The sequence below is a fragment of the Staurois parvus genome, unplaced genomic scaffold (genome assembly GCF_062004578.1).
Source record: "Staurois parvus isolate SC_StPar_1 unplaced genomic scaffold, SC_StPar_1.0 ptg000088l, whole genome shotgun sequence".
In the NCBI taxonomy this organism is placed as follows: domain Eukaryota; kingdom Metazoa; phylum Chordata; class Amphibia; order Anura; family Ranidae; genus Staurois; species Staurois parvus.
Window position 1 is genome coordinate 1632737 of NW_028317884.1, and position 22925 is coordinate 1655661.

General features: G+C 41.7%; 1 protein-coding gene across 1 annotated transcript in view; it reads left to right on the top strand.

The window, feature by feature from the left end:
* The window catches only part of POLB (DNA polymerase beta), a 47017-nt gene extending 25333 nt beyond the window's left edge, over window positions 1-21684 (top strand). Inside the window, exons 7-14 of the mRNA XM_089670248.1 lie at window positions 2501-2552; window positions 4498-4552; window positions 6323-6395; window positions 7501-7571; window positions 12996-13082; window positions 13953-14014; window positions 17077-17216; window positions 19500-21684. Of these exons, the coding sequence (XP_089526374.1) occupies window positions 2501-2552; window positions 4498-4552; window positions 6323-6395; window positions 7501-7571; window positions 12996-13082; window positions 13953-14014; window positions 17077-17216; window positions 19500-19594 (635 nt within the window). The 3' untranslated portion in view covers window positions 19595-21684. The remainder of the gene's footprint in view (window positions 1-2500; window positions 2553-4497; window positions 4553-6322; window positions 6396-7500; window positions 7572-12995; window positions 13083-13952; window positions 14015-17076; window positions 17217-19499) is intronic.
* The last annotated feature ends 1241 nt before the right edge of the window (window positions 21685-22925 follow it).

A 22925-nucleotide genomic window follows, 5' to 3' on the forward strand; every position in this document is an offset into this window, starting at 1 on the left:
GGTGGAACATTTGATGATATGGGCCGGAGGTCAGTGCAATTTTCGGAGGTCTGCATGTCAGATGTTCTCAAACACAGTGAGAGTTGGTCTTTTCAAGGTACTGATTTTATTTGCCCTGAAGCCCCTCATTCTACTCCATGCCGTGAGGCCCCCAATGCACCTCCCCCCCCCCTTTTTTTTTTCTTCTTTCTTTTTTGGCTCCGCTAGTTGGAGCGGGACATTTTGCTATACTCTATTTTGGCTGGCCTATTATGGGTACTCTGACTGACACTTTGATATCCTGGAATGTGAGAGGACTCTGTGATCCTAGCAAGCGACAGGCTGTGTTTGCTGCTCTGAAATGTCATTCTTCTTCTGTGATCTGTTTGCAGGAGACCCACCTTCGCTTAGATACTCTAAAATATTTAAAACGCACTACTTTTAGTACTCAATATCACTCTACTTATACCTCTTACTCTAGAGGGTTCTCTATCTTAATATCCAATGTGGTGGACTTCTCCTGCAGCCAGGTCCAAAGGGATGTGAAAGGGAGATATATATTTCTGTATTGTACCTTGTTTAGGAAACCATACTTGGTGGCTAATATTTATATTCCTCCTCCCTATTCACCTGATGTCCTTAGGGACCTCATAAAGTTTGCCTTAGACAAGCCAGATGTCCCGTGGTTGTTGTTGGGGGATTTTAATAATTATGGTGACCCATCCTTGGATAAGTATAGCTCTACCGCGGGACCAGGGCCCTCACAAACCACAGCCTTTTGCTAAATATATTCAGGAGCTTGGATTGGTAGATATTTGGAGAATGCAACACCCTACTGAGAGACACTTTTCATGCTTCTCACGTACCCATAAATCCTTGTCGAGAATAGATTTAGCCTTGGGAACAACTGGTATATTAACTTTCATTTTTTTTTATTGCCTATGCTGCTAGAGGTCTCTCTGACCATTCCCCTTTTAGTCCTGAAATTGTTTTTGAGGTCAAGTCCCAATCATACCTTTTGGAAGGTGAATCCTTATTAGTTAACTCTTCTCTCCCCCGGAAGTATACGGATTGATCTTCAGGAATACAGTGTTGCTAACAAATTGTCTGTATCCTCCTCAACATATTGGGATTCATTGAAGGCTTATTTAAGAGGTGTCCTTATAGCACAGATTGCTGGTATGAAGCAGCATTCTAAGCAATGGGAACGTGACCTAAATACTCAAGTTCTACAGGCTGAGACCAGATATCTCGCTGATCCCACGATGGTTAACCTACACGACTGAGAACAATTGCAACAGGATTATGCTTCTATTTCCCTCAAGAAGGCAGAACAGAAGCATTTTTTTTTCTCCAGCAGCCATACTTTGAGGAGAGGGAAAGTACGGGTCATTTGTTGACTACTATAGTGAGGGCACAGAATCCTCGGACTTACATTTCTGAGCTGCGGAGACCTCCAGATGTTGTGGTAACTGCCACTCCGGAGATCTCTTCAGTCTTTTGTGCATTTTTTAGGTCCCTCTACAATACTAGGGTATCCTACCATGAGGAACATGGTCATGTGATCAGCTGTGTCCAATCACAGATGATCGCATGTAAATAGGGAAATGCCGGTTATCGGCATTTCTCTCCTCACGAGCTGTCGCGCTGACAGCTTGAGAGGAGAGCCGGTAATCGGCATTCCTCGGAGGGGACATGTACACTGATCATCAGGGCACTGATGATCAGTGTGCCCTGATAATCAGTGTAACCCCAGCAGTGCCACCTGTCAGTGCCCATCAATGCCAGCTGTCAGTGCTCATCAATGCCATCTTCCAGTGCCCATCAATGCCACATATCAATGTCTACCAGTGCACATCATTGCCACATATCAGTACCCATCTGAGCTGCCTTTCAGTGCCGCCTATCAGTGCGTGTCAGTGCCGCCTAACAGTGCCTATCAGTGCCAGTCAATGCCATATATGAGTGCTACCTTTCAGTGTCCATCAGTGATGCCTGTCAATGCCCATCAGTGCCACCTACTAGTGCCTCATCATTGCCACCTATCAGTGCAGCCTATCAGTGCCCATCACTGCAGCCTCATTAGCACACATCAGTGAAGGAGAAAAATCACTTATTTACAAAATTTTATAACAAAAACTAAGAAAAAATGTGTTTTGTTTGTTTTTTAATTTTCAGTTGTTTTTGGTTTGTTTAGCAAAAAAAAACCCCAGAGGTGATTAAATGCCACCAAAAGAAAGCTCTGTCTAAAATAAATGCTAAAAATTTCATATGGGTACAGTGTTGCATGACCGCGCAATTGTCATTCAAAGTGCGACAACGCTGAAAACTGGCCTGCCAGGAAGGGGGTATAAGTGCCCTGTAGGCAAGTGGTTAAAGCACGCTGCATTTATCTTTCCAGGCAGGCCCTAACAGTAGTTAGAAGTTAGTGCAGGCCTGCCTGAAGTCCATATACAGTATTTAAGTTCTGGTTGTCTAGGGAATGCATCACCTTTTTTTTTTTTTTTTTAAATCTCTGCAGATCTAAGAAACAATGAAAATAAATTAAACCATCATCAACGGATTGGTTTAAAGTGAGTAACATTGAATAACATTGTCGTAGATCCCTAAAGTTGGGTATGATGCTCTGGACTGTACATAATGGTTGTATAGAATGCATCTCATGTATGGAGATAGGAGGACATGTTGCTGTTCATACTAGGAAAGTGGGAGGCCAAATGCAATATAAAGTATAAACGTGGGATACCAGACTCCATATAGTAAGGGAATGGGAGGCCAGGCCATTGTGTATGCTGTGGAAGTAGAAGGCCAGGCACAATGTATAGATTGGAGATAGGAGGACAGGCTGTTGTTTATACTATGGAAGTGATAGGCCAAGCTTAGTGCATAGCATGGAGGTGAGAGCCCAAGCTTAATGTGTATGGAATGGAGACCCAGCTTAGTGTACTGTATAGAGGTGGAGGGATACGCTCAGTGTATAGTATAAAGGCAGGAGGACATGCTCAGTGTACAGTATACAGGGCGGAGGACAAGCTCAATGGATAGTTCTAGGGTAGGAGACAAGGCTCAATCAATAGTATGAAGGTAGGAGACAAGATTCAATATATAGTATGGAGATGGAAAGCAGCTGTATATGATTGAAGTGGTAGGCCAGGCCAAGTGTATAGTATGGAGATTGGAGACTAGGTTCAGTGTATACTATAGAAATAGGAGACAAGGCTCTCTGTATGAAATAGAGGTATGTGACCAGGCTTAGTGTGTAGTACAGAGGTTGAAGACTAGGGTCAGTGTAAAGTACAGAGGTGTGAGACAAGGCACATTGTATAGTATCGGTGGCCAGGCCGCAGAATACAGCATGGAGGAGGTAGATCCTGGACGTTTACATTAGGTAGATGGGAGGCCAGACTGCAGTATATAGTATGGTAGCAGTAGCATAAACTGTGTACAGTAAAACTGAGTGAGGCCTGGCTTTAGGTGTTTTGTAGTGCAGCTGAAGACTAGGCTGGTGTGCACATTATGGAGGCAGAAGGCCAGCTGAAGTCTACAATGCTGAAGGAGGAATACACATATAACTGGCCTGTTTAGCTGTAGAAAAGAAACTTCCAAATAAAATAGCAATGATGACCAGCAAGCTTCTTTTCATTTTTCCTCAGTATAGAAAATACAATGATTAATCACTGTAGTCAAGCTGTCCACCTTCATAAATAGTGATGATGTTGCATAATGATCATATAATAGTTAAACGATTCCTAAACCCAAGAACAAACCTGTAATATATTGAACCGACTGCCTTAGTTTCCTTTTCTTTTTTTAAAGCCAAGTCAGTGCAGCAAAAAAAACCTGTTCAACTTACCAGAAATGCAGTGTCCCATCACTTTCTAAACTATCTTCTGTAATCTACCAATTGCCGACCCCATATAAAAAGAAATAGAGAGTAAACGTCAGTATATTACACATTTGATTTTGGGTTTAGATACATTTTAACCATTTCCCACCCAGTCAATGTACATAAATGACTGGGTGGGTGCTCTCTAGTTCCGGGAGGATGTCCACGAGACACAGCAGATAACAGTTGTCAGTACCAGGCTGCTGTCATTGGCCCAGGTACTATGTGATCGCTGTGACCAATCACAGCGAACACGTCCATTAGTAAACACCTGTCATGAATGGTATCCATTCATGATAGCATTGTTTATTATTGTGATCTATGTGATTGGTCACAGTGATCACATGGTACAGGGCCAATTTCCGTGACCCTGTACAATGTGATAGCTGTGGCCAATCACCCCCTGCTCTCTGCTCACAGAATTCGACAGCAGCAGAAGCCAATGATTTCTGCTGCTGCCTTTATGAGCAGAGAGGGGAGAGAGCTACTGCAGAGGGGCATAGCACTTGATCAAGAAAGGACACAGTTAAGGCAAAGCATTAAGGTAAAAAACGTCCAGCCTTTACAACCAATTAGTAATTGTGTCTGCGTGAATAGATGAAGAATTCAGGCTCCCTCTTCTTTTTGTTCAGATACTTTGAGGATTTTGAGATGCGGATTCCCAGAGAAGAAATTCTTAAGATGCAGGTAATGTCGTGTCCATTCAGTGAATATAATACATGTGTGCAAGCATTGTTTATGACCACATCACATTTTTGACCTGACTAGGTCTTTATACGGACAAAAATCACCAGCAAATAAAAGATTTTTTGTGGTATGCCCGTACACAAGGGATCTCTGTTAGGAAAGTAACCCATCATTTAAAACAAAACTAAACACTCTAACCCACCAAGGAAGGTGCCATCTTGGCCCCTGTTTAGATCTGCTGTTGCCGTGATGCTGCACACATGACCAGCTATGTCACCAGCTAATTCTGAGCTTGAAAGATCTATTGAGAGCTGACATAAGCACACTGGCAACTGATAGTTATCATGAGAGGCATGCTTTGTTGCTTGCTTTGCTTTCTATGTAGCATACACTGTGCATGTGCAGGTCATCTGAATGTAAATGCAGAAAGTAACATTGGTATGTTTGATTACTGATTTATAACCTTTATTCAACATTTCTAACTTGAGCTTTCTTTTGTGAAATGGTTAAATTGGTGACTTTGGTTCTTCTTTAACCTCCCTGGCGGTATGATTATTTCAGAATTTTGGTGCTGAAAGCGGTACCATTACTTTGCATGGAAATATGTCGTTTTTATATTGTAGGCCTGTAATTTTTAGGAATAACTCACTGAAATCTGTCCGAGCAAGAGTCTAGTAAACATCCCGGGTATGATAAAACTTGAAACACAAAATCATAAATTATAATTTAATAAATAATCATAAAAAATAATATAAATTTAATTCAATAATATAATCAAACCAAAAACACTGAAATTTGAAATATAGCGCCAAGTTCGCACATCACTGACAAAAGTCGCAAAATCTTTTTCAGTGTCTGATGACAAATTTCCCCACGAATCATTATCACTCAATTCTGCAAGTGGTTCTGATTTACTATCGCTGTTCTCTAGCCAGTCTAAAACCGCTTTTGACCTAAAAGGACGCTTTTTGGACGCCATGGACTTTTCTAAGTTTGAAGGCAGAAAGAACAGTCAAAATGCAGGCAGGGCACAGGACAAAGCACTAGGGACAAAATGTATGTGAAATGCTTTGAAACAGCAATGTTTTGCTATGTAATATTCGTTTACAAAAAAAATGACAGTTTTTAAAATTTTTAAATTTGCCGCCAGTTCTGGCCCCCGTACGTCCCGACGTCACAGGGACCAGAACACGGAAGCCGGATGCCGGCATCGGCCCAGAGGGGATGGCCGGGGACGCTGCAGGAGGTAATCGCAGGAGCGAAGGACAAGGTAAGCGCTGCAGGGAATCCCTGAGCAACGCCGCATGGTAAGCCCGAGTGTAGCTCGGGTATACCGCTTTTGGTACTGAAACTCTACCCCGAGCTACACTGGGAATACCGCCAGAGAGGTTAAGAGTAACAGTGGGGTTTTCCTGCTGATTTCTAGGAGTGGCAATGGGATTGATTCCCCCAAGCGCACCATACACATTACAATCTGACCGTACAGTTTTTGTACAATCTTTATTTAAATTTATTGTAACTATGTAATGTGAGGATCTACCTATACTATACAGTGAAATTGTATACAATCGGGAAGCCTTCGTACTACATAGTTAGTGGATCTAAAGGAGATTGTAACGTGTAGTGGGTTTAGAGGAGAATAGCATCCTCAGACATCCTGTCATAGTTGCTTACCACAGAGGCTAATCCAGTACACAATATGGCCTTATCAAGTGCCATTTTCTGTCCTCTTTATGGTCACAAAAATTATATACATTTTTTTCTTTTTAGGAAATTGTTCTTGAAAAAGTAAACAATCTGGATTCAGAGTACATCGCCACAGTATGTGGTAGCTTCAGAAGAGGTATCCATCAATTTTTTTTTTTATCATTGGACATATAGATCAGTCCCTGCCCCTGATGGAGCATGCAGTCTAATGTCCTTACAACAGTTATACATACAGCAGGGCTATATGTTGGTGGAAGTCAATTAACAAATCAATATTGAGGCACTATCATAGCTCAGTGCAGCTCATGGCTTTAAGGACACACTCCAGTCAGAATCAAAAAAAATATGTACAGGTAACATGGCAGCTAAGTTCTTCAATTTTTCCTCAATTATTAAAGTATATTTGAACATCACCAAAACAACCCATTCTGTTTAAAATAGGAATGAAAGCACAACATTTTTGTATACATATAAAAAAACATTTTAGATACCCCCCCTTTCTTTATAAGTGATCACATACCCTCTGTTCTCAGCTGCATATAAGCTAGGGGAAGAGCAATTGCAACACACTGATCTTCCCAATAAATGGATGTGCAGGGGGGGGGGGAAACGTGTCAGCACAAGTCTGATCATTGGAGGAAAACAGGCTGAGTTCCCAGCATAGCTAGAGTACTGGATTTACATATTCCTTTACTGCCGTTAACCAGGTCACCTGTTCCCTTTTTGATCATCCTTCAAATTTGAAATGCTCTTTCCTTATCAGTTTGTAATACATAAGAGCTATTCCTAAACTTGCCCATTGCAGGCTCCCTACTTCAGTCTTGCACAGTTAAGTGTACAGGCTCTTCTTCTCTCCTGATATTGCTTACTCTGATTTCACTGCACATTGTCTCTCAAATGCATGCATGCAAAAGCAGCCTGCCTTGAAATTCTGACTCTTCCAGACCAATACCCTACTGTCAAGGCATCAGCACTGAGGGCACTTGAGAGTAGCGCTGAGGCTAGGTTTACATTGATGCGGATCTGTGAGCCACATTTTTATTAATTGTATCCAGTGTAGGCAGCAGTGGCAGCAGCCTATAGTCCATGCTGCTATGACCAGATCCCAGGCCATTCTGATCTTTTAAACCCTGGCACTTCTTGGTAGATTAAAGCTTGCCCAAGAAGCTTTCCGGTACCTTGTCATTTGTATTCATCTCAATTTACATTTCCTGAAAACTTGCTTATTTTGTTTCCTTTAGGTGCAGACTCTAGTGGGGATATGGATATTCTTCTCACTCATCCTGACTTCACCTCAGAGTCTCCAAAACAGGTGAGTAATTCTGTGAGTACACTAGGGTTGCTTTTTTAGCAGTGAATCACAAAGTAATCTATGTGTGATTAATTCTTGTTTACTGCAAATACATTCAAATAATATACCACTACAACACTTACATCTAATTAGTATCCTGACTGCATATATACTGCTGATCAATTTCCTGCTTTTAGTTGTTTACATTGTTCATTTTAATGGACATTATTATTATTATTATTATACAGTATTTATAAAGCGACAATAGTTCGCTCAGCGCTGTACATTACAAAGGGGGACAGAACATGTGACAGAACAATACCAATACAATGCAAAACATGAGGGGATCAAGGGCCCTGCTCTTTCGAGCTTACAATCTAGGAGGGAGGGGGTGGTGGCACAGGAGGAGATGGCTGTGGGGAATGGAGCGGTAGGAAGAGTGGAGGAGGTCGGCAAGTTAGCAGGGGGTGGGGTAGGCTTCCCTGAAGAGATGGGTTTTCAGGGTGCGCCTAAAGGAGAGGAGAGTAGGTGATAATCTGATGGGTTGGGGCAGGGAGTTCCAGAGGATGGGTGACACCCTGGAGAAGTCCTGGAGGCGGGCATGGGAGGAGGAGACCAGGGAACTAGAGAGAGGGAGGTCTTGTGAGGAGCGGAGTGTGCGTGCTGGGCGGTACTTGGATATTAGGTCAGAGATGTAGTACGGGGCAGTATGGTGGAAAGCTTTGTACGTCAGCGTTAGGATTTTGAATTTGATCCGTTGCGCAATCGGAAGCCAGTGGAGGGATTGGCAGAGAGGGGTGGCGGAGACAGAGCGGTTGGAAAGGTGAATGAGTCTGGCAGCCGTATTCAGGATCGACTGAAGCGGGGATAGCCAGCGGCGAGGCAGGACAGTGAGGAGGGAGTTGCAGTAGTCGAGTCGTGATATGATGAGGGAGTGGATGAGCTGTTTAGTGGTTTCTGGGGTTAGGAACGTGTGGATTTTGGCGATGTTGCGGAGGTGGAGTCTGCACGAGTTTGTTAAAGATTGGACTTGGGGCTGGAAGGATAGGTTGGAGTCCAGAATGACACCCAGTACTCTGGCCTGCAGGGCGGGTTTGATGGTAGCGTTGTTGGATGTGACGGAGAAATCAATGGGGGGTGGTGTCCGGGCTGGGGGGAAGACAAGAAACTCGGTTTTGGAGAGGTTCAATTTAAGGAAGTGTAGTGACATCCAGTCTGATATGTCGCTCAGTAGGTGTGTGATTCGGGCTGAGACCAAGGGGGTGAGGTGGGGGGTTGAGAGATAGATTTGTGTGTCGTTGGCATAGAGGTGGTAGTTGAAGCCGTGAGAGTGTATGAGTTGGCCAAGGGAGGAGGTATAGATGGAGAAGAGAAGGGGCCCGATGACAGAGCCTTGAGGGACCCCAACAGAGAGGGGGAGTGAGGGGGAGGTGGTAGCATTATAGGTAACGCTGAAGGAGCGTTGTGATAGGTAGGATGAGAGCCAGGAGAGAGCAGAATCTCTGAGGCCGAGGGAGTGTAGTTTTTTGAGGAGGAGGGGGTGGTCGACTGTGTCGAAGGCCGCAGAGAGGTCAAGGAGTAGGAGCACTGAATAGTGGCCATTAACTTTGGCGGTTAGCAGGTCGTTGGAGAGTTTGAGTAAGGCAGTTTCGGTGGAGTGTAGGGGACGGAAGCCGGACTGTAGGGGATCGAGGACATGGTAGGGCTCTGTGACTGAGCTGTCATTTTACTGAGCAGATTATTATATGAGGACAAAAAAGTGTGTTTAGCCAGCTTGTCTGGCTAACAAGGAGGTGAGCGCACACCTATCCACAGAGCACGGGGAGTGTGGCACAATACACCCACTTGTCACTGAAATATTATAGAAGTATAAAGAGGACTGTTTATATTACCGGTTTACAGATTGGATGAACATTATTTTGACATGCACTATATGTTGCACTTGCTTGAAGCACATTTATTTTGTTCACGTTATTACTTGAATTATCACTAGTATATGAGTTGTTCACTTTATTATGGAGCGCGGCACGTATATGTAGATACATACTATGTTTTATGTTTATGTTTTGGCACAGATTATGAGTATTGTGTAAAGTGCTGATGCACCATTAACTATTTATGATTCTAGTTATTCACTTATCACGTTAAGGGGAGTATCACATTTTGGCTCACGAGTATTATCAACCACATTCGGGGTATAGTTGTGAAACAGGGAATGTGATTTTTTTTTTTTCTTCCATAAAACATTCGCTGGTGGTGAATTAATCACTGTCACTTTAAAACATATGCAACTGGAAGAATTAACTGCAGTGAATGTCAACTTGACTGGTTTAAAAATATGCCACTTTATACTGTGTGTATATACATATACTGAATGCCATCCGTTTTCCCTTCCTTAAATGGTTATTTGGAATAGGGATGTTAATGGAAATATGCCGCTTGGGGCAAACGACAAGATTGCACTTCAAATAGTGCATTTTAGGTGTAATTACATTGTGTTTATATTTTTAACCAGAAACAATTTGGCTGCATTTAAACTATAGTGTACATAAATACGTGTCACGCTTGTGTTGACATTTATTGCTAATTGCACCCCAAACACTCTAAACCGTGCTTTATGCGCAACAAAATGCGCAATACTTGAAGCTCAAATAAGTGCATGAGCTACCTTGTTGCATGTAAGACAGCCCATTGAATTGAATGGACTACTCTATGCATGTAGAAAGACAGCGATTTTACACGCATTCAGGAAACACTATAGTGTGAATGTAGCCTTAACCTAAAGCCTGCCATACATGCCTTAGTACCACCCAGCTCCACAAAAGCCACAAATTGAAGGAGCTGGGAGGAAAATTATTGGCCAGTCAGTGATTGCATCTCATCAGATGTGATCACTGTTAGGTATTCAGACAGCTGTAGGTGTCCTGGCTGATTGAATATAACCGATTCCCTACCGTGTTATAGCCAAAAGCTGGCTACAGCGCGGTTGTCTAGTTCTGGGAGGATGTCCATGGATGTCCAAGCTGCTAGAAACACATTGGGGGGGGGGGTGAGGGAGGAAAATAGTGTCAGGCAGCACAGAACCCACAATTTACACAAGTTTGGGGCATAAAAATCAGAATGTGCAGTTATATTCAAACAGGAGAACTGAGGGTGGGGAATGTGCCAGATATGCAAGAGCGTGAGAGAAGTTGTGTCTTCAGCAGGTTGCAGCAAGTTGGGGGGGAGGGAAACAGAAAAATGGGGGGTGCAAGTTGTAGACGCTTGGAGTGCATAAATATTAACCACCTCTTCTGCCATTAAATTCACACAATCCCAAAATACACCTTTTCTTGACGACCCCAGGGTTTGTTAAAGTATGTATCTTTTACATCCAAGCTATCAGAAGTCTGAGATGTAAAAATTTTATTCCAAAATCTGAGCACCCCCATAGCTGTTACTCAAAAAGAAAGCCATTCACCAAAACTCAGTGATTATATGAAGAGTGCTTAAACCCTTTTGCTGCCAGGTTCATACGGACCTGACAGCGGGGGTTTTACACACATTCCCAATGGCTGCAGCCACCGGGATTGTGTGTAAATCTGACAAGACAGACTCCTGCCTGTCAGGTGGAAGCATTCAGGCGCGTACAAACATAAGCACACATCAGGGGTGACTATGCATGTAAATGTCAATTGCAGTACACATGTTACATAGTGCCACGTACGCCAAGTATATAATCCCCCCCCACATATATATGCACCCACAAACGTAAAAGCACGTACTGGGACGCCCACACTTGGAAACGTCGATTGCGTTACACATGCAATAATTCTAGCACTAGACCTCCTCCGTACCGCTAAACTGATGACCTACAGGGGGCTTTTAAAGTATTGCCTATAGAAAATATTTTTAGGTTTGTTGCCATTTCACAGGGGCACACAAATTTAAAGTTTGACTTGTTGGTTATCTATTTACTCGGTGCAACCTCATCTTTTATATTTTACAAAACAATTGGGTAATTTGTTGTGTTTGTGTAGCTTAAAATTAACTTTAGTGTGTTTTTTTTTTTTTTTTTTTACTGAAATTTTGCGTTCTAGACCTTTGCAGTAATACCACATTTCAGAAAAATTGGAAGTACCACTGTTTTATTTTCTAAGGTGTCTACTTTCAGAAAATATATCATGTTTTGGGGTTTTTGTAATCTTCAGGCCTAAAATGATTGTTTAAATGTGTGCAAAAACTGCTGTGGCAGTGAACGGGTTAATCAGAGAAGCAGCAATAAGCAGTGGTAGCTGAATGAACTGCAGAGATCTTCAACTGAGATGGGACAAGCTACTCATCAGCTATCCTTATTAGTTTATTTTATGTGTGGCTCACAAAGACCATTACTCTTCTTCCAGAAAAGTCAAAAGGATGGACACCCCTGTTCTAAACACAGCATATTCTATTGCAGATGCTTTTGCATTACAGACAAAGCAGGTCAGATGCAGCTTTTTGTGTACAAATACAAGGGCTTGAACTGCTGTGCTGCATTTAAACTTAACTCCTGTGTTTGACAGCAATCCATGTGTACCCAAGTCCTTAAATTGGAACTTTACTATAACAATTGATAAAAAATAATGTTCTTTAGCAAGGAATATATATTCCACCTTAATTTCATACCAAATTTAGTGTGTGCTGTAAATTGCCTCCAGCATTGTTCCTGTTCCTTATTACTGGAGGCTGTCATTTTATTGAAGCCCAGAGCTCTGAGAAGCAGTTAAAGCAGAACTAAACCCTCCTATCCTTTACAGCCAAGGAAGCTTCCATCTGTTTGATCTGCAACTGCCATGGTGCTTTACATGTGACCAGTTATAGCACCAGTTGTTTGGTTAAGAACACAAGCAAATGTGAGTTAGCATTCCTTGCATGCTGGGAAAGTAACTGTTTTTCGAAACTGTTAAATTGATAAGTTTAGTTCTGCTTTAATCTTTAGACTGTCAGCAGATCGGCCTCTACAAATTTGGCACAGTGCCTAAAAATGGAGAGCAACTGAGCATGTGCAGAGTAGGGTGAGATAGTGTATTACTGGATTTTAAACAGTATAGGCATTTATTTTTAATGTTTTACATAGCAATAACTGCAAAAGAAGCCAACCTGAAGTGATCTAGCAAGACGTTATGTTCTGACTAAAGTTCCACTTTTAAAGTAGCACGTATGCTGTGTAAATTTCAATTAAATCCATTATCCAAAATGATTTCATGTTGTAATGCTAGCTTACAAAATCCAAGGGAGTAATTACTTATGCCAAGGATTGTATAGAAAGAAGTAAGATGAATAAAAAACTGTAGTATCCATTTTCAGCAGAGAATTTATTTAGTATTGTTAGCAGAGATTCTTTAATACATGTTGTACTTGTCATTTCTGTTTCCTGATTTGTCAGTATTGGCCTCTAACTATGTTTTGTGCTGATTATATTCACAGCCGCACCTCTTACATCAGGTAGTGCAGTGTCTGGAAGACTGCAAATTTATCACTGACACACTAGTGAAGGGAGACACTAAATTCATGGTAAGATATCTGATCACTAAGGATATTTTCTGAATTATGATGTATAGAGCCTTTTTTCAAATAATAAACCTAGAGGAGAGGCACCTTTTTAGCTGTGGGCATTTTTATTAATCCTTAATACCTTCCTGTATTCCCAGGGAGCCCTATTATTTAAAGGCATAGTCCACATTTTGCAAAAATGTAATAAAAGCACCATTAATTAAAGTAAAAAATGTTTATCAATTACATCTAATTGTATTGAAGCCTGCAGAGCATTGAAATATGATCAGTGTGTCATGGATGCAATGTACAGGTTTCTGCATGCTATACATCCCAGCTCCATACAAAGGTACGGACCTACCGTGATGGGGCTGAGGGGAGTAATCGGGATTATTGGTGCAGTGATGTCACCACAGTTGTGTTCAATTAGGATCTGTGAGTCTCTCCATCTCGGTATCAGATACCTGTGAATGGATGATGCCGTTGTAGGAGCAGAGCCATGCATGGTCACACTAAATTGAAAAATCAGCTGGCTGCAGGGAGATGCACCCCACAGTTCAGGTAAGTGTGTACCTTGAAACATGGCAACAATGGTGGACTAAGCCTTTGAAGAGTCCTTTTCTGAGCAGCCAGCAGAGGCTCTTACACTGGCTGGGGGGGCATCATTGGCTCTGGGAATACTGACTCAATTCAGAGTGCAAACAGAAGTCAGCTGACCGTAGATGTGTGCCTATGTAGTGATAGCTGTATTTGCCTTTTTCATCTGAGAGGTTCATGTTGATTTAAAATCATCCAATTTTCATTTTCTGCTAGTGTCCCACCTTCATTATCTAGAGAATTCTGTTTGCCTGTATACTTTTGCTGTGGAGCTCATGTTCTGTCCTTTCGCAGGGCGTGTGCCAGCTACCATCTGACGGAGGCAAACAGTTCCCCTTTCGGAGAATTGATATAAGGTAATGTGTTGGAAATTCAGTGATAAACCTGACTAGGGAGTTCTGCTTCCTTCCTCTAAATCTCATATATATCTTGTATATTATGTAAGTCTTCAGACTGATTCCTACAGAATTTAGAAACCAGACACTCCAATACAGGAATGAGCCGGACTTTGTAAGGGGCAGGGTGCTGAAGGTTGCTGCTGATCAATTCTTGGAATCCCTGCTTGTTCCTTGATTCTGAAAAGTGTTCTGGCACCACCTCTGGACAGTGGCAGCCTTCACTGGGAGTCTTGACCATCCTTACAACTACAGTCATGGCCAAAAATATTGGCACCCCTGCATTTCTGTCATATAATGCACGATTTCACCCAATTATTGCAAATACAGATATTTAGGCATTCTCGGGTTTAATTATTTTGTTTGTATTGGTATGACACGAAAGTGGAGAAACAAAAACTAAATCTGACACATTCCACATTCCAAAATCCAAAAATGGACTGGACAAAATTATTGGCACCCTACATTTAATATTTGGTAACACACCCCTTGGAAGAAATAACTGAAATCAATGGCTTCCTGTAACCATAAGTGAGTTTCTTACACCTCTCTACTGGAATTTTGGACTGCTCTTCTTTCTCTCCTGCTCCAGGTCTCTCAGATTGGAAGGGTTCTTTTTCCCAACTGCTGTTTTGAGATCTCCACAGGTGCTCTATGGGATTGAGATCTGAATTCATTGCTGGCCAGTTCAGTACTATCCAGCACTTTGTCTGAAACCATTTCTGGGTGCTTTTTCATGCGTGCTGTGGGTCATTGTCCTGTTGTAACCATCATGACCTCTGGCAGAGTCCCAACTTTCTGACACTGGTCCCTACATCGCACCCCAGAATTCTTTTGGCAAGTCCAATCTGGCTTTTTTATGTTTGTGTGTCAGTAGTGAGGTTCTCCTGGGTTTCCTATCATAGCATCCCTTTTCATTCGGATGGCAACATATAGTGCGAGTTGACACAGTTGTACCCTGTACCTGAAGGTCAGCTTGAATTTGTCTGGAAGTTGATCGAGTTTCTTTAGCCACTATTTAAACAATCCTTCATTGCACTCTTTAATCAATTTTTCTCTTTCGTTCACGTCCAGGGAGATTAGCTACAGTGCCGTGGGATCTAAACTTCTTGACAATCAGTGGACACAGGAACATTAAGATCTCTGGAGTTGGACTTGTAGCCTTGAGATTGTCTGTGCTTTTCCACAATGTTTGTTCTCAAATCATTATTCTTTGCTGCTCTTTCTCTTCTCCAAGCTCCACGTGGCACACAGAGATGCACAAAAGGAAGGTTGAGTCAATTTTTCACCATTTTAACCAATTATTTCTTACCATTTTGAGAAGGTGCCAATAATTTTGTCCAGTCCATTTTTAGAGTTTTGTGTGGAATGTGTCAGATTTGGCTTTTTGTTTGTCCACTTTTTTCGGTCATACCAATACAAACAAAAGAAATACACATGAGAATGCCTAAATATTTGTAATTGCAACAATTTTCTGGGCTAAGTGGTGCATTATCTAACAGAAATGCAGGGGTGCCAATATTTTTGGCCATGACTGTACCCATTTAAAGGATTAGTGCCCTTTAACAAAGTTCACTTATCGTTGCTGCCTAGTGCCATCTGACCTCTGCTGCCCAAGATATATACTTACTTGAATCCCATGGCTGCAATTCTCACATCCTGTTGTTTTATGCCTGAAGAGATGGCTCTGTGGAATACTGTAGGGTTCAGCTGTGCAGGCTCGGGTAGTGCAAAGGTTTACAGGATATAACGTTTGTGGCAGGCAGATCATGTGAGATTCGGATAAGAATACATCTAGGGCAGGGAAAGGTGGGTTAATTAGTTCAGGGGGCTATGCAGGAAGTATATGTGAACTTTAGCTGTATACTTCTTCCATATTTTCTACCACCAAAGAACAAACCAAAATAAATTTTCCTGCCCCCGATGATCTGTTGTATGTACCCGTAGTACAGCCCAGAAACAATATTGCGCATTTTGCTTTTCTTTAATCCTACCTAAAACACACTGATACTAATTTAAAAAATTCTGCCAAAAATGTACTAATCCTGACCTCTTGACCCAAACACTAACCCTGGCACTGATCTAGATCTGTCCTTGGTCTAGATATTTTTTCTTTAATTTTTACTTTCTTTAATTTATATATTTTACGCACGGTTTATTTTTCTCTCTTCAAGGAGAGAGAGAAATACAATGTATCTTTCCTCTCCATTCACAGAGAGAGAAACACAGGGGTGGGCTTCACAGTGACTGATCACCGTGATAGCCAATCAGAGGCTATTACAGCAATCAGGTGACTCAGAACCCGGACTTCCGGGTCCAGATTGTTCGTACGGGGCTCCCTGTGAGACCTCTGTGGAGGTCTCTGTGCTGGGATATTCAGCCCCAAGGAAAAAAGCCTAGTCTAGTGGGGCCGCATATATGTGTATGCTCGGTACCAAGGGGTTAAAGACCCTACCAGTACAGAAATACACTTGCTGATCTGCCACAACACCAGGCAACTCCTAATTACCTGCTGTGAGCATACAGCACACTGCTCTGGATTTGATGTTGATATGATCAACAGGTATTTTTTGCATCTATCGAACTACTACAACCCCAGTTCCAAAAAAGTGGGATGCTGTGTAAAATCTAGGGTAAAATCTAGCACTTTGGATCTAAAGAAGGTTATATAGCCAGATTGTAACACACGGTCTGCTTCATTTTTAATGGCTTGTGAATGTCTGGCATTTAATTACTTAGAGTTTTCCTGAGAGGGCTACAGTTGCATGTTGGGATAAAAGACTAAGGGTTTGATTTACTAAAACTGCAGAGTGCAAAATCTGGTGCAGCTCTGCATAGAAGCCAATCATCTTCCAGGTTTTTTTTTTTGTCAAAGCTTAATTGAACAAGCTGATGTTAGAAGCTGATTGGCTACCGTGCACAGCTGCACCAGATTTAGCATTTTACATTTTAGTAAATCAACCCCTAAATGTATCGTATCTAATGCATGATTATTCTGAGTTCTGAACTCTTTCTCACTCCAGGCTAATCCCCAAGGACCAGTATTACTGCGGAGTTCTGTACTTCACTGGCAGTGATATCTTCAATAAGAACATGCGGGCCCATGCTTTGGAAAAAGGATTTACCTTGAATGAGTACACACTGAGACCTCTGGGAATCACAGGTCAGCCACGTTTTCTGGCTCACATGTCCCTTGTTCACCATATGACATACATAGCCTTATTTAATTTTCAGTGCTAAATATTTAGTGCAGAAGCTACTAAAGTGGCCAATCTATCAGCTTGTACTAGATTCAGTCTATATCAGGGGTGGACTGACCATTTGGAAACTCAGGCACTGCCTGAGGGCCTGGGGTTAGTAGGGGGCCCCATGAAATGCCCCTGGTACCTTTTTCATAGGCTTTTTTGAGTTTGGGCAAGGACACCGAGGCCCCATGATCCCCTATTGCCCGGGGGCCCCATGAGTTGTCAGTCCGCCCCTGGTCTATATGCTGAATACTGGTTAGTTGCACTTAAGAAAAAAGGTTTACTAGTAGTGACTAATAGCTATTATAATGGTGAAAAGAAAGGAGTAAAATAAATTAAATCTCAACAAGCCTAAATGCTGATTTGTCACAAATGTCTCTGCTAGGTCTGCTGAGCTTTCCATAGTCTGCAGAAGTCAGTTTGTTGCACTGACCACCCCAGGCAAGAAAGACCGCAGACCAAGGAGAGTAACAGTACACTTTCCAACCTGCTCAGTTGTTTGTCTCACGGTCAGTGAGGGATTTCATAGAAATGAGATTATTGTGCTGTAAGGCTCTATTCCCACTAGGTCGTTGTTCAACTCGACGCCTGACGATCAGAAATGCTCAACAAGCAAAATCCAAGACATTTCTATGGCCCTTGTTCACATATGAGCGTTTAGTCACCTATAGCAAAACGCCTGTCACTCAAAGAAGTACTTGCACTACTTTTCAGGCAGATCTGGGAATTTGTCCCCATAGACTTGAATGGAAATTGCCTGAACAGTGGAAATGAGCTGTTTTTTTCAAGAGTTTTTTTCAGGTGTTTCCAGCTCAAACAGCAGCTATTTCTATTGGCCACAGCAAAAACGCCTAAATGAAAAAGGCCTGAAAAAATGCCTATAATAATTGCAAATCTGCTTAAAAAAGGCTCAAAGATGCTTGAACAAACGCCTGAAAACACTCAGATCAGTGTGAATGGAGCCAGCTGTCATCTCCTGTCAGTGGATAGCTCTACAGGTACAACAGAGAATGAGAACCTTCTACATTGCCTGAGCACTTTGTAAGCATCTAAGGAAAAAAAAGTTGTAATACTTTGTGACTTGAATCATTGCTTACTCAAAGGAACAAAAATACCTATTATCATGAAGAAGTTTAAAGTCTTTGCCATCTCAACCCCTAGACTTGGCCAGTACATGACCTCCCATGGGCAGTTCTCTACACACACTGGTGTTGATTTATTAAATGCAAATAGGCTGTTCAGATTTCAAGGGAATCACCTCCAGAGCTTAAGTAAAGCTCAACTCTGGGCACAATTTTTTTTACTTTTTTGGGTCAACTGCTCATTTTTAGGGGGGGGTTTGCACAAAGTTCACAATCTCCTGATCTACCGATCCTCCAGAAAACTGTGCTCCCCCATGGTCCAGTGGTGGACTGTTCCTATCTATGGAGCACGCTGACATCAGGAAGTCCATTTTGTAGACAGCTGAATTGGGGGAGGCAGGAGCCAAAGGGACTGGTCTTGTGCGGGGAGGATTGGTGGGTCAGGTAAGTATATCTGGGCTGTCCTTTCCCCCTAGAACAGGGTTGGACAACTGTGGCCCTCCAGCTGTTGTAGAACTACAAGTCCCATGAGGCATTGCAAAACTGACAGTTACAAGCATGACTCCCAAAGGCAGAGGCATGATGGGACTTGTAGTTCATCAACAGCTGGAGGGACACAGCTGCCCACCCCTGCCCTAGAACAAAATGAGCAGTTAACCCATGCAGTGCAGGCTCAGTCCCACTGTACAGAGAAACAAATTTTGCTCGGAGTTCTGCTTTAAATGTGGAATTTCAGTTTGCAGAAATTACTCAATCGCATAATTTAAATGGGACCTTGAAGAATTCCAACTTTAGCTGGTACTGGACTATTCTTTGTCCTGTAACTACTGTCAGGTGGCACCAGTTCCCAGCAGTGAGACATGACATTTGACACTCAGACATGTTGAATGCCAGCTCCTGCCATAGCTTTGCAAGAGCTAAAAGGTCAGAGTTGTCCCTCACAGTTCAGGTAAGTATTCTTTTGTGGAGTGCCTCTGCTTTTTTTTTTTTTTTTTCTTCCCTTAGCATTATGTTTGGTATATAGTGATTCTTGTTGTGGCCTCTGTTGCCTTGGATATAGGAAATTCTTTTTGTTGCAGGAACATAGATGTGCATCTAACCTTTTATTTTTCCTCACAGGAGTTGCGGGTGAACCCCTCCCAATAGACAGCGAGAAGGACATCTTTGACTACATCCAGTATAAATATCGTGAGCCAAAAGACAGGAGTGAGTGAAAAGGGATGGCCAGTTTTTATTACAAGCTCCAGTGTTATCCATCCAAGGGAACATCACCATTCCTGGATAATCTACATAATATAAGAGATGCTGTGTACAGTTTGTGCGGTTGTGTTTGTTAATGAGATCATACTGGTGTGTGGGTTGTGAGTGTTCTAGTTAAATAGTAATGTAGTAGAAACTTTGATAATTAAGATGTAGCAAAAACTGTTTACATATGAATTATTATATTTAAAGGTCATTTTTATTTTGAAATCTCTCAGCATGGGTGTTTTGGTCTTAACTGGGAAAACATTTTTTGGCAAAGGAAGATTTCATTTTAGGAGACTCTTTAACCTTGCCCATTAGGGTGTTTCTTGGCATTTGTTCCTCCATCACTGCTATGTCACAGTCTTTGGTGATTGACTGCTAGGCCTGAGCACTGCATCACAGTAGGAAGTCACATTCTCATACCTGGATGCACTCGGTATTTACAGTGGCTATGGTGGAGAAGTGTGAAATTTGTAAGTGGATCTGGGGCTTGTATAGCAAAAATGAGTCTCTTTAAAGGATAGGTGCAGTTTTAGCTTTAGAAAACAAAAAATAATTACTTGAAGATGAACATCTCGGATGCAGACAGCAACATTCAGGTGTTCATGGCAATGTGCATAGCAACCAGAGCCATCTTGCTTGCCGTACATTTGTTCATGCTCCCAGAGGATATGGCTGGCTGCATTTTTTGTTTTTATTTTAAAAACCACAGCTATTGGAGTGGCAGATGATACAAAGTTGGTCAGAGTAACAGCACCACTGACCCAAACTTGGATAAGGAGCATTGGTGTTAAAGCAGAACTGGAGGCATAGGCTTTTTTTTTTGGATATGTAAACATTGGTTGCCTCTATCCCATGGATAAATTGCTGTTTTATTCAAAGCGCTTTGTGAATTACCAAGGGAAGAGGTGTATATAAGCAACACTAGCACTTCTGTGCATGAAAGCTACAATGGCTGGATGTAAAACGAGAGCTGTACTGTCCCTGGTGTAAATACAAATTCAAGCATAAAGCCACAATCCTGCAGACCTGTGCTTAGACTTCTGCTTTAAGTCCAGCTCTACGCAAAATTAGTGTTGTGTGTTTGCTGGAAAGTTGAATCTCATATTTGGTTCTTATATCTATGGAGCTCCACAGGCATGTTTATCCCCCTCAGTTACCATTCTGTGCCAGAACTTCAGCCAAGTGATTGTGTCCTTGGTGATACTTTATAAGGTAGAATGAGTAAATAAGGCTCCATTCACACTTGAATTTGGACTTCAAAATCATCCGATTTTCATTGCGATATGCGTGTGGCTTTGGCGAAGGATATTTGTTTGTGCCGTACACAGTCGCACGTGTGACTTTGGAGGGTTTATATTGAAGTTTATGGCCCTCAAGTTACATAAAAGTTAGACCAAAGTAGTGCAGGAACTACTTGAAGGCGCACAGATATGAATGGCACTCATTGGGAAACATGGGCTTTGGAACCCAAAGTCGCACAAGTGTGAATGAGCTCTGAAAGACAATTTAGCAACAGGAGGAGTTAACAGTGTAATAACCTCCTTGGGGGAGGGGGGTTGACTGGAGGAAGACCAAGCCAGCTGTAGCTGGCTTTGTGCTTTAACATAGAGATAATCCTTAAAGGTCAGTATCAACATCCTGTGTGATGCATTTTTAATATTTATACTTTTTTTTTTTTAATTAGTATTCCATGGCAAATCTTTTACTGAAACTGCTAGTTACTTGACAGGTAACTAGTATTTACAGAAAGATGTCAGGCATAGAAGCCTACATAATTCTTTTAAAGGTTATATCATAAGGGAATGCTTTCCATTGGGTTCTATAGAGTACAGTTCTTCCAGTGTTTTTCAAGGCATATTTTATACTGTAGCATCAGAAACAAGCATGAGAACAGGAAAATAAAATTATGTTTATAATGATGTGGCTACCCTGACACTACTTGTGTGGTTGTAAAATATCTGGACTATATGCAGCTAAATGCATACCTCTAAAGAAGGTCTAGAATGTTACGTGACACCAAACATACAATAAACGTTAGTGAAAAAAAAAAAGAAAATCTGTAGTTACTCAATGATCTGCCAATGTGTCTTTAAAGAAAATATGTCCTGTTATACAAACACAACTGCATAGCAGCAGGCCTGTCTCATTTTTTTCTTGATATGTTAAAACATATCTAAATGTAATATATTACAGCATACCAGCTGGATGTAGTGGCTGCATTGTTTAAATTATCTCATTTTCAGTAGGTAATCCTGTCAATAACAGACTTCTGTACCTGAGAGCCTATGTTTACTTAGTCCACTGGATCAAATTGAGGTTATCTCATAGGCTGCAATTCAAGATGTCTGTGTTTGCATATCCCAATTACATGATGGGTACAGAGCAACACAGAAAACAAGTGCTAACAGGACCTAGGGGAAAAAACAAAAACACACAATAGGCCTAGGGACTGTCTGTAGCTCATGGAGATGTCTAAAGGACTTTACACTCAAACCTGGCATCAGATGAGGACAAACCGGCTACCTGGTAGAACGTGTGAACAGAAAACCATGGTGGCAGCAGTGCAAATCTTGGAAGTAGTTGCTTGATGCCAAAAAAAGCCCTCACAAATCTAGTAGAGTGCACCTTGCTGGAAAAGAGTGGAACACAATCCTTAAGTGCAGGTATATATATATATATATATACACACACACACACATACAGTTGCGTTCAAAATAATAGCAGTCAGACATCAGTAACCTGATCAATCACTGTTTTTGGTAGAAATTATATTTCTACACGGCAAATAATTTACTAGCAGGTGTAGTAGAGTAATAGAAATCCAACAGACCCAACAGTCATGACATGCATGCTGCTGATTCTGTGTAATTGAATCACTAATTGAAAGGGGCATGTTCAAAATAATAGCAGTGTGGAGTTCTATTAGTGAGGTCATTCATTCTTTGAAAAATAGGTGGCAATTATCGCCCTTATTTAACCACTTGCCTATCGGGCACTTATACCCCCTTCTATACCAGGCCAATTTTCAGCTTTCAGCGCTGTCACACTTTGACAATTGCGCGGTCATGCAAGATTGTACCCATATGAAATTTTTATCATTTTTTCTCACAAATAGAGCTTTCTTTTGGTGGTATTTAATCGCCGCTGGGCGCTTTACTTTTTGCGCTATAAACAAAAAGTGCAAAAAATTTTGAAAAAAAAAAAGTTTCTTTGTTTCTATTATAAAATTTTTCAAACAGGTAATTTTTCTCCTTCACTGATGTGCTTTGATGAGGCAGCACTGATAGGCAGCGCTAA